The following is an 11,993-nucleotide window of genomic DNA, read 5'->3' as shown; positions in this document are numbered from 1 at the left end:
TCTCCGCATTTGTTTGCTTGTAAAAGATTTTTGAATGTTTTACCAAGAACTCCAAACGCGATGGCATATGGAGAACTCGGTCGTTTCCCTTTATTCATTGACAGTACTGTCAGTGTTATCAGGTACTGGCTAAAGCTGCAGAACATGTTTTTGGTTAGATTACCTAGACAAGCGTACGAGATGGATAAAAAAAAGATTTTCAAGGTTACCCGGAAATGAGGTTGATTTGCAAAATTGGGCTTGCTCGGTAAAGCGTTGTTTGGATATGTGTGGGTTTTCCTTTGTATGGCTGAATGGTGGTGTTGTTCATGAAAAAGCTTTTCTGCGTGCGTTTAGACAGCGTTTGATTGACTGCTATAAGCAGGAATGGTTTGGTAAGATAATGGAAAGTGATAGATTTTCAACGTATAGTTCGTTCAAGTCTTTATTGCAGCCGGAAAAATACCTAACAGATATCACACTTACTAAATTTAGAAACATTTTTGTCAAACTACGCCTAGGTATTATTGACCTGAATGGAAACAAACGCTATAGTGCTGTACCAAACACGTGCCCGTTTTGTCCTGCTGTGGAAAACGAAATACATTTTCTGCTACATTGCCCAAAATACCAGGATCTACGTGTAAAATATATTTTGAAATATTTCACTGACAATGTACATGTACCACCCTTGATTTTTCTGCTACAAAATGAGAGTATATACATTAATAGAGCTGTAGCCATGTATTGTTATTATGCCATGAAAACACGTGATGAAGAAATTTCAAACAGGCAATTGTTGCTATGACTGATACTTTGAGACAAAATTTGTAAATTTTCGTGCCACGATATATATTTCTCTTGTTTCTGTACAACCATGAAATTTTGTTGTGGATTTTTATTCCTATTTTTTCCTGTGTCTTTTGTAAACCCCCATGCGTATATGCCGGTGGCCTCGCATTAAATTTCCTGAGTTCCTGAGTTCCTGAGTTCTCTCTCTCTCTCTCTCTCTCTCTCTCTCTCTCTCACCTGGTCTGTCTTGGCGATGATCCCGATGGGATGACAGTCAGCATAAAAGGCGAACATAACCACTCCGATCATGAAGCTCAGACTGGCAATGATAACGATCCCGGGGAGATTCAACCACAAAGCCCTAAACAATACAACGATTAATGTCACATAAGCTTATGATAAACTTTTGAATGTACTCCAAACTATTTTGTTTCTTAGATAAACAAAACAGTACCAGCATAATTATACAGCTCAACACAGTACGTGTAACATGCCGCATTTTTAGCAGACAATTTTTCGTTAAAAAAATATGCAAAGCATGAACAAAATATGAATGATGAAATGTTCAACCATCCACAATCTGATTACTGAATACAAAAGATGCCATGCTGTATAAAGACTGCTTGTGTATGTCTTGACGAGTGTGCCTTGCATGGCAGGAACCACCGCCTAGTACAAATAATTTTTCTTTGACATACTTGTTTTGATTATGCGACCACCAAGCCACCCCCCACCTCGACCCCCTTCCTGTGTTATGTATTTGTCCAACGTGTGTACTTTTTTGTGACTTAGGTTTTCCCTTGTCTAAGTATCTACTCACTGCAGTGGTCATTCCTCTGGATATTGAGCTGGACATAATAATCTTCCTCTTTTTGAACTTGAAACAGTTTCTGGTGTGTGTGGGTTTTTTTCAAGCCCAGGTGAGCCCCAGTTTTGGCAAAGAAGAGAAACAATTGAGGGCTTTTGTTTTAACTGATTTTGAACAGTTGAAAGGCTACAGTACAATTTGTTCCATTCATCAATCCTTGGATATTAAGCTGATCTTAAGAATTTTTTTCCTTTTTGAACTTGAAACAGTTTCTGGTGTGTGGGTGTGTTTTTTGTCAGGCCCAGATGAGCCCCAGTTTTGACAAAGAAGAAACAATTTTGAGAGCTTTTGTTTTAACTGATTTTGATCAGATGAAAGGCTTTGTTCCATTCATCAATCTTTGCCTTCACTTTTTCTATTGAGAGCTGAGGAAAATCTCAGCATTTTTAAAAATTCTGTCTGATTTTTAACATAATTATGCACAAAGGAAGTGATCAGCAGTCATGTGACTTGTGACTGCTGAGAAGTAAAGGGATAAAATTCAATCATTTCTGATGATTACTACCATGCAGACATACCACTGTGCCTTCTTGATGGAGGAGCATGAGATGCAGCGCTGGACCTGCGCCTGATTGACCCCGTACAGGGACATCCAGAAGAACCCCATGCCCACCACCACTGACCAGACGGAATGGCGGGTAGAAGGGTCAAAACTGAAACTGAAGAGCAATTAGTACGTATTAGCTGGTTGCTATTCCAAGATACTAATTATCTAGATATATACCACATCTCTGTGTTGACTATAACCTGCGAGGTCATATTTTCCCTGCCGACCTGCAGTTTCGTTTGACTTGAAAAAACCCACTAGCCTAACTATAACTAACTACCAAACTAATTAACTAACTCACTCACTCACTCACTCTCTCCCACTCTCTCTCACTCACTCACTCACTCACTCCACTCATTCACTAAAATTGAAATATACATGATAAAATCCCGACCCAATGGTTTTATTATTGTATAGCGTGTTACCAACAACGAAGCCTTTTAATGAATAAGGGCGTGGGGGGGGGGGGGGGTCCGACTATATCTATCTAACTACGACTGTACATCAATCATTTAAGGCAGTTGGTGCAAAACAGCTCTGGGAACAAAGTTTAATCCTGTAGTTAGGCCAACAAAAAAAATAGGTGTGGTTACGGTAACATAGCCAAAAAACATAGGGTAGGAAGGTAGGCAATCCCTTTTTTTTTTTTTTACTTTTTTTTCTAATGTGTACAAATTAAACCTACTTGACAGGGAAATAAGTGTGCGACTCGGGCGATTTCGCTTTCATTGCGTTTTCTGCACTCGTTTTCTTTTTTTATCTTTTTTTTTGTTGACAAATGTAATAAAAAGTTATAGGGTCGGCCCCTAAAAATAGGGTAGGTCGGGTTACCGTAACCACACCTATTTTTTTTTTAGGCCTTAACACTAAAGTCATGCAACATCAATGAGCGCAACAGGTGACGACCGGTAAAGCAGACGACCGGAACGCTTGCAGCTATGCATAGTTTTCTGGTGATCGTATTTGGTTACAAAATGTAAAACTTCGACGTTTTTAAAAAACAAAAGATCATCCTACTCATCAAATTTGATCCTGTCCCGTTCATCCGCTATTTTCCACGCATGTGCAAAGCCCCCTGTGACAATGGAGCCCTGAATGAGGACGGCCAGAAGACCGGCAATAATGATGACTGACTGGAATGTGTCCGTCCACACTACAGCTTTCATTCCACCCTGTAACAAACGTAACGAGAAGACAGGACAGCTTAAATGAGAACGGCCAAAAGAACGAAAATAATGACGGCTGACTGAAATGTGTCTGCCAACACCACATATGTGACCCTCCACCACGAAATGAGTCGCATGTCACCTCGCGCGGTTCTGCGCTAGGCTTAATATAAGTCCGGGGAGTGTCTGGTAACAGTGTGAGGGTCACCTAAAGTCACAGGCTTATAACTCAAACAGTTTTCGCTCTTTTCTAAAACGGTTTTCACTACTGGATAGAGCATAAAAAACTCTTTAGGAAAATGTAAAAAATATGAAAATCATGCAAAGGTGACATGCGACTCATTTCGTGGTGGAGGGTCACATATTTCATTCCACCCAGTGACACAGGTAACGAGAACACAGGTCAGCTTGATTGAGAACACACGGTAACGAGAAGACAGTTGATTGAGAAATAGAAGACAGCTTGATTAAAAAAAACAGTTAACGACGGACAACAATAATGACGGCTGACTGAAATGTGTCTGTCCACACCACGGCTTTCATTCCGCCCTGCAGCACTGACAGGTAACGAGGAGACAGCTTGCTGAATTCTTCTGAGAACGTCGAGAGAATTTTATAGCTATTTTACAAACAGAGCAATACACTATTTCATGGAGAGAAAAATACATCTGAAAAAGGAAGAGTAGGCTGTTTCGACATTACTTGCTACCAATAGTTACGCGAAGGCAGATGCAGTGATTGCATGGGCATAGGTCATCTTCACTATTTTCATTGCCGTAGATGCAGCTAAAGGAAATGTCCAAAGCAAAGACAACGAAAGTATTCTGAATAGTTTGTGCTAATGTCCTTTTTGTCCAAGCCCAAAAAATTACACATTGTAAAATGTCAAATCCTTACTGCTTATTAGCACAGAAACGGCCCCTCCCCTTGTTGAGAGTTGGCAGAGGTATATAATGCCATAACCTTTTAGTCGTTGTTGTAGCGACATGCTTCAGAGAGATCTCAACTTCTCTAGGTGGCAGCTTTGTGAGGGCAATGCCCATCTCCTCTCCCTCGCTGCCTTAATCTTCCCCGGTGTAACACGAGAAAATAACCGTCCCACGAGATTTTTACTCCGGAGTAAAAATTTCGTTCGAAAAATTTACTCCCTTTACGAAAAAACTACTCCCCCATAACACGAGAAAATAACTTCCAACGAAAGGTGTGTTCCGAGTCAACATTTCGGTCGAAAATGTTACTCCCATAACGAATAAATAACAAATACATTATTCCACCCTAACACGAGCAATTTACTCCCCTGTCCCCTGTTAGTCTTGGTGGTGGAAGGGGTGGAGGGAGGGTAGCGCGAAATTTTTTAGCGCGAGATCACATATTGGCATTATCCCTTCGCACGCATCCCATTTTCGCGTACGAAATTTTTACATGAAGTACAAAAATTGGGGAGTCAAAATTTCGTGGAGGCAGTATTTTTTTCGTACCTTTCGGAGTTCTTTTCTCGTACGAAAGGTGTACTCGGAGTAAGAATTTCGTACGAAATGTTTACTCCGGAGTAAATTTTTCGTGGAGTAAAAATTTCGTGTTACACCGGCCGTGGAATGAGGCAGGTGCTAATTTCCAGCCGAGTGCATATACAGCAGGAAGTAAACTCTGACCGCTTAGTTTGAGAAAGATCGCGTTTCGACATGCATTTTTTTGTTTGTTTGTTTGCTTAACGCCCAGCCGACCACGAAGGGCCATATCAGGGCGGTGCTGCTTTGACATATAACGTGCGCCACACACAAGACAGAAGTCGCAGCACAGGCTTCATTCGACATGCATGATAAGAATACTACTTAATAATAATACATAAAAAAAACCAATGGATTTTATTACTACTTGGCCTGTGAGAAACGTTTTGCTGGCAAAGACATTCTCTTTCACGCCATAAAACACCAGCTATTTGGCAGCATAAAAAAAATGCTCGATTCCCCCCTCTACGTTAAAACATTTAGTCAAAAGTTGACTAAATGTAATGAAGACGGTTTCAACTCACCAGCGTGGTGTAGAAGGTGACCACTAGACCAATGCCAACAACTGACCCCCATAGGCTCACGCTGGTCACTGCACACACACAAAAAAGGAAATTTGAAGGCGGGCACGCTCCTTCGTGAAAAACAGAACGGATCACCGCCTCACGACTGGCGAGGCTTTTACATAAAACTCTATTTTCACACATATCAAAAATCAACATCTTGATTGCTTGATGTGGAGAGCTGGATTTTGTATGAATTAATTTCTTGAAAAGCCATCAGACAGAAAGACAGAGACACACAGAGACAGACAGAGACAGACAGACAGACAGACAGACAGACAGACAGACAGACAGACAGACAGACAGACAGACAGACAGACAAAAACCAAGTGAGAGCTTATTATTGCTATTACTGTACCTGAACTCAAAGCTAGTGACGGTGCGTACAAGATGAAAGAAAAATACACCAGCTGCAACATAATGATAAGTCTTTTCACACTTGAGCACTTACACTTTAAGGAACAAGAAGCACACACACACAGACACAGATTGACAGGCACACACACATGCATACACAGAGATGAGACACGCAGATACAGACTAGCAGGCAGACACACACAGAGGGACACACACACACACACACACACACACACACACACACACACACACTTACACACACACACACACACACACACTTACACTCACACTTACACACACTTACACTCACACGCACACACACACACACTTACACACACACACACACAAACACACTCACACACACACACATATATACACTCACACACACACACACACACACACACACACACACACACACACACACACGCGCATGGCTACCACAAACACCACCACCACCACCGGGCCATGGCAATCGCCTTCCTACCCCCCGCGGGTTAGGGGGAAGAATTTACCCGATGCTCCCCAGCATGTCGTAAGAGGCGACTAACGGATTCTGTTTTTCCTTTTACCCTTGTTAAGTGTTTCTTGTATAGAATATAGTCAATGTTTGTAAAGATTTTAGTCAAGCAGTATGTAAGAAATGGTAAGTCCGTTGTACTGGAAACTTGCATTCTCCCAGTAAGGTCATATATTGTACTACGTTGCAAGCCCCTGGAGCAATTTTTTGATTAGTGCTTTTGTGAACAAGAAACAATTACCAAGTGGCTCTATCCCATCTTCCCCCCTTTCCCCGTCGCGATATAACCTTCGTGGTTGAAAACGACGTTAAACACCAAATAAAGAAAAGAATCGCCTTCCTTATCCCACCAACCCGCTTCTAACATAAGAATAACTACAGTGTACGTAGTACAAGAGGGATAATAAGTAACAGCAGCAAAATCTCAGATAAACACTATCTCCAATCTCTCGTCCCTACTGTCTCGAGATACAAGACAAAATAAAAATTGAAGCTAAACGAAACCAGTTACATAATAACCATAAATGGCATACGTTACCGTTTGCAGAATGATTATGATGCTCCCAAGAATCCTCACGGGGGTATTGAATCGCATCTGTAAGTACTGTAGAAAAGAAAAGCAAAACCCCGATCCAATTCAAAACTAATCCTTGAACTTAAAATCGAGATTTGAATGGGAAATGCATATACACTTATCCATCCACGCTGTTAATCTGAAATTTTCTTTTAAAATCCTCATATTTAACTTCTCAACATATCTGAAACAATTTTCCAACAATACCATCAATATTGACATCAAATATCCGACCATGTTCTTGGATCTTCTTTTCCAAATATCGTTTTAAAGAAAGACATACTCTCTTATGAACATACTATCTTATTATATAAATACTCCAATACTGACCTAATTCTTGGATCTTCTCTAATGCTCATTTACGGTTTTTAAAAAGAGTTATTATCAGCTATGTTTAACTCTAGTAGTGACCTCATGTTCTTAAATCTTCTCTAATGCCCATTGTCGGTTTAAAGAAAGACACAGCGAGTTATATTTTAACTCCAATACTGACCTCACGTTCTTGGATATTCTTGTATGCCCATTATTGGTTTAACACAAGACATACTGAGTTACATTTTAACAAAAATACTGACTTCATATTATTAGATGTTCTTAAATGCCCATTATCTGTTTAAAGAAACACATACTTAGTTATGTTTTAACACGAGTACTGACCTCACGTTCTTGGATTTTCTTAAATGCCCATTATCGTTTTACAGAAAGACATAATGAGTTACAGATGTTGTTAGATGTTCTTAAATGACCATTATCGGTTTAGAGAAAGACTTACTGAGTTATATTCTAACTCAAATACTGACCTCGCGTTCTTGGATCTTCTTTAATACTCAGTTATGTTTTAGCACCAGTACTGACCGCGTTTTTGGATCTTCTTTAATGCCCATTATCAGTTTGAAGAAACACATACTCAGATATGTTTTTATAACTCTAGTACTGACCTCAAACACAGTTGTAACTCTGAGACGAAAGAAAAAAGGGGCAAAAACATGGGCAGAGGCGGCCACAGCTATCAGCATACTCAGCGCCAGCCACCAGAACATCGTGTTGAAGTTGTACACCTCCACGGGGTTTCCGAGCAAGGTCAAGGCCGACATGAAGGTCACGGCCAAGGACATTGCAACGGGGATCACGTGCATAGATTTACCCGCCAGCATGAAGGCGCTGAAAGGAAGAAGGCATGGAAGTCCGTGTAGATATGTACACTCAAGGTCGATAGAAGGCATTGTAGACTTCAAGGTCAGAAGATGATGATAGTGATGACGGATTTGAACAGGAGGACGTGCATGAAGGGGGGAGGGTAGGGTGGGGGTTTGGATGTGTGGATGATGAGGCCGACGAGTATAGATGGAGGAGGAGGAAGAGGGGGTGGTTATATACCCAAAAAAACAATAGCGACAATTTCTTTCTTTATTTGGTGTTTAACGTCGTTTTCAACCGTTCAAGGTTATATCGCGACGGGAATAGCGACAATGGTGACAACACTAAGAACATTGGAAATAGAATGAAGAAGATGGGAAAGAGGAGAAAACGATGGACATGGTTATCTTAACCGCCCGCCCCCTTGCTGTTTTATAGGACTCGTCTCCACCACCACCACAACAACAATAGCAAAGACGATACTACTACTACTACTACCGTACAAGGACTAACGCGTACTACTTTTTAATTTTACTCAACCTACTTCGTGGTGACCTGCTTTCTGTCCTTGTAGGCGAAGTACATGCCGATGACGGCGCTGAGAAGCAGCACGAGAGAGAACATCACATAGTCCACCACACCGAACGTCCGGATCTTTCCCGTGTTGATGCTATAGTCTTCCGATCCGCCCATTTCGCCGACCTCTGCTGACATATATATAGGATATTAGACACCATTAACAGGGCTCCCCACAGACGCTCCACCTAGTTGATACTATAGTCTCCTGATCTTCATCTTTTGACAATACAAAAATATATCACATACTATTGTCGGCATACGTCGGTCCCGTGGGGCCATGGATCTGCGCCTGAGAGGATTTTTCGCCAGGGCGCAAGCCTAGGCTGAGGTGATAATTATAGAAGACAGGCTGTAGCCCATGCAGCAGCCCCCCCCCCCCCCCCCCTCTCCACGTCATTGATGTATTCCAAGGGAAGGGCAAGAGCCAATACAGCTTGGTACCAGTGCCGTCGCAGGAGTTGCCGGAAAAAGGTTGGCAAGCAACAACAGACCGCCTTAGGGACTCCAGCTCCAGCTCCGGATTATTCATCAGGGTTTACTCCAGAAGCCGTTCCTGGTATGGCCGCAAGGCAGCGGAGGTTTGAAATCAGGGGTTTCCTTCCCTTCGCATATTATATTGCTGCCGTATTGTCTATATTCCGCAGCTGCACAAATTCGAAAGCAAATTATGTAAAAGATATAAGACCGCTGGCATCTATCAATTCAATTGTTCAGTCGCTATTAGTCTCCGCTGCAGGATAACAAATATTTGACAACAGATTTCCTGCTCCTCCAGGAACAAATATAAGATCCCAAATTCAGGCACGTAATTGTCATGTCAGCTAGCCTTTATTGTAAATCTTCTAGGATCCTACCTGGAGATCTTGAGACGGCAGTGAACAGTTCTTTCGAGCAAACACTCACACACTGAGTCACACCACGCGCGAGAGAAAAATGACACCAACTTGTCACCGTTCTTGTGAAAAATTCATAGTAGGCTCCTTATTGTAGCTAACGGGCCAAACCCGACTATTGTTTCCGCATCACTTATAGAGTATGAAAAGTGTAATATATCTTAATTTCATCCTATTGATATGTTAATCAAGTTCAGAAGAGCTATGGAAGCCATGTCTAAAACATAAAATACAGAATGTCAGTTTTTACTCCCCTTATCTTTATGACGTCAAGTGATTTGATATATGACAGGCACTTGTCACCAGATTTTTTCTCGTCGCCAAAAGTGGGTCTGCTGACATAACTTGTGACCTGAACATGACTGAACGAGGGGTGAGGGTCGAGAGGTACACTGAAATACCGCGTATACGCTCTTTGCTGAAGTAGGCCTACCTATAAAGAACACACACTGAGAATCAGATACAAAGACCAATAAATATACATTCAGACACAGATATAGACAGACACAGAGACACACAAAACACAAATAGACACAGTGACATCGAGACACACTCAATGGATAGTCCCAGACACAGAGACACAGACACAGACAGACAAACACACAGACAGACGGACAGACAGACAAACGCACGCACGCACGCACGAACGCCTGTACACACACACACACACACACACACACACACACACACACACACACACACACACTCACACACACACACACACACACTCACACACACACACACACAGGGCCGGACCAAGTTCGTTTGAGGGGGGGGGGGGGGGTCCAACTGAAGGCAGGGGTCCAAAGTCCACATTTTTTTTCTCTGAGAGGTACATTGGATGGCCAGGGGGGGGGGGGGGGGTCCGGAACCCCAGGAACCCCCCCCCCCCCAGATCCGGCCCTGCACACACACACACACTCACACACACACACACTCACACACACACACTCACACACACACACACACACTCACACACACACACACACACACACACACACACACACTCACACACACACACACACACACACCCACTCACACACACACACACTCACACACACACACACACTCACACACACCCACACACACCCACTCACACACACACTCACACACACACACACACACACACACACACACACACACATGCATAATTCACAAACAGGCGTCACGCTGACCAAATAACCTAATGAAACTTCGCTTTGGAAAACTGTCTTACCTTCGTCTTCTCATGGCCAATGCCTTTCGCCTAGAATCTCAAACATATATAAATTTTATATGACGCAATGACTATGTGCTCGTGGCGGCATTATCAGACTTGTCCTTACCCGTATTAGCACCTTCGGGTATTGACGAACTGTGATGTCAGAAGTTCTTGTAATGTCGTGGGCGGCCTTGTGCGCGCCTGCCAGAAGGGGGGCGGGGACGTAGCTCAGTTGCTAGCCAGTTGGTCGCTATCAGCGTGGGTTCGATCCCCACGTTCGGCGAGAGATTTATTTCTCGAAGTCAACTTTGTGCAGACTCTCTTCGGTGTCCGAACACCCCCGTGTGCACACATGCGCACGAAAAAGATCCCACGTTCACAGCGAAAGTCTCAGGGCTTGGAAAACACGAAGACACGCATGCATCATCTCTCGTCTCCGATTATCATGATCGAATTTCGATACTTTGACGAGACAAACCCAATGCTGGTGTGTCGAAGAAGACAGCCACAGCGGCCTTGTTCAAATCAAAGTATCACACCATATCTTCAACGTATTACCAATACTTGTCCCAATATAGACCAGTTGGTCTAAGAGGACGTTAAACCCTAATAGTCAGTCAATCAGTCTGCCAGAAGGGATATATTGCAGTACCCGTAAAAACACTTTCGACTTCTGATGTCATGTGACGTTGTGCGACCTTGTGACATCATCATCGGATTTGCTTTTGGGACGATTCTGATGCTAAGGAATGTGTTATTTATTTACATTTATGAAGGTCTATTTTGTTTATTGTTTGATTATTTAAGCCCGTGTGTGTGTGTGTGTGTGTGTGTGTGTGTGTGTGTGTGTGTGTGTGTGTGTGTGTGTGTGTGTGTGTGTGTGCGTGCGTGTGTGTGTGTGTGTGTGTGTGTGTGTGTGTGAATACGAATCCGACAGAGTTATTTCCAGACATCCTCTATTTAAGTTACACGAGGGATATCCTAAGAAGAGAAGGTGGGAATCTTTTGGATAGAATCGGAATTCTAATCTCCGCAGCGTGTGCGTGTGTGTGTGTGTGTGTGTGTGTGTCGGGTGTGTCTGTGTGTGTATGTGCGAGCGTGCGAGCGTGTTTGTGTGTCTTTATGTGTGTGCGTGAGTGCGTGCGTGCGTGTGTGTGCGCACGCGCGTGCGTGTGTGTGTGTGTGTGTGTGTGTGAATGTGTGTGTGTGAATGTGTGTGTGTGAGAGAGAGAGAGAGAGAGAGAGAGAGAGAAATGTGTGTGTGTGTGTGTGTGTGTGTGTGTGTGTGTGTGTGTGTGTGTGACAGTGTGTG

General features: G+C 42.8%; 1 protein-coding gene across 3 annotated transcripts in view; it reads right to left on the bottom strand.

The window, feature by feature from the left end:
- LOC138958539 (sodium-coupled monocarboxylate transporter 1-like) overlaps window positions 1-9,736 on the bottom strand; it is a 24,387-nt gene extending 14,651 nt beyond the window's left edge. Inside the window, exons 1-9 of one of the 3 annotated variants that reach the window (XM_070329739.1) lie at window positions 9,442-9,736; window positions 8,553-8,715; window positions 7,810-8,032; window positions 6,836-6,901; window positions 5,782-5,833; window positions 5,385-5,452; window positions 3,204-3,358; window positions 2,158-2,298; window positions 1,009-1,132 (exon numbers count right to left, since the gene is read on the bottom strand). In XM_070329739.1, coding sequence (XP_070185840.1) covers window positions 1,009-1,132; window positions 2,158-2,298; window positions 3,204-3,358; window positions 5,385-5,452; window positions 5,782-5,833; window positions 6,836-6,901; window positions 7,810-8,032; window positions 8,553-8,701 — 978 coding nt within the window. In that variant the 5' untranslated portion in view covers window positions 8,702-8,715; window positions 9,442-9,736. The remainder of the gene's footprint in view (window positions 1-1,008; window positions 1,133-2,157; window positions 2,299-3,203; window positions 3,359-5,384; window positions 5,453-5,781; window positions 5,834-6,835; window positions 6,902-7,809; window positions 8,033-8,552; window positions 8,716-9,441) is intronic. The other 2 variants (XM_070329737.1, XM_070329740.1) reach the window with 2 other exon arrangements.
- Window positions 9,737-11,993: the final 2,257 nt, after the last annotated feature.

The sequence above is a fragment of the Littorina saxatilis genome, linkage group LG2, assembly GCF_037325665.1.
Source record: "Littorina saxatilis isolate snail1 linkage group LG2, US_GU_Lsax_2.0, whole genome shotgun sequence".
Taxonomy (NCBI): Eukaryota; Metazoa; Mollusca; class Gastropoda; order Littorinimorpha; family Littorinidae; genus Littorina; species Littorina saxatilis.
The sequence above is the reverse complement of the archived record's forward strand: the minus strand, read 5'-3'. Positions and strand labels throughout refer to the sequence as shown.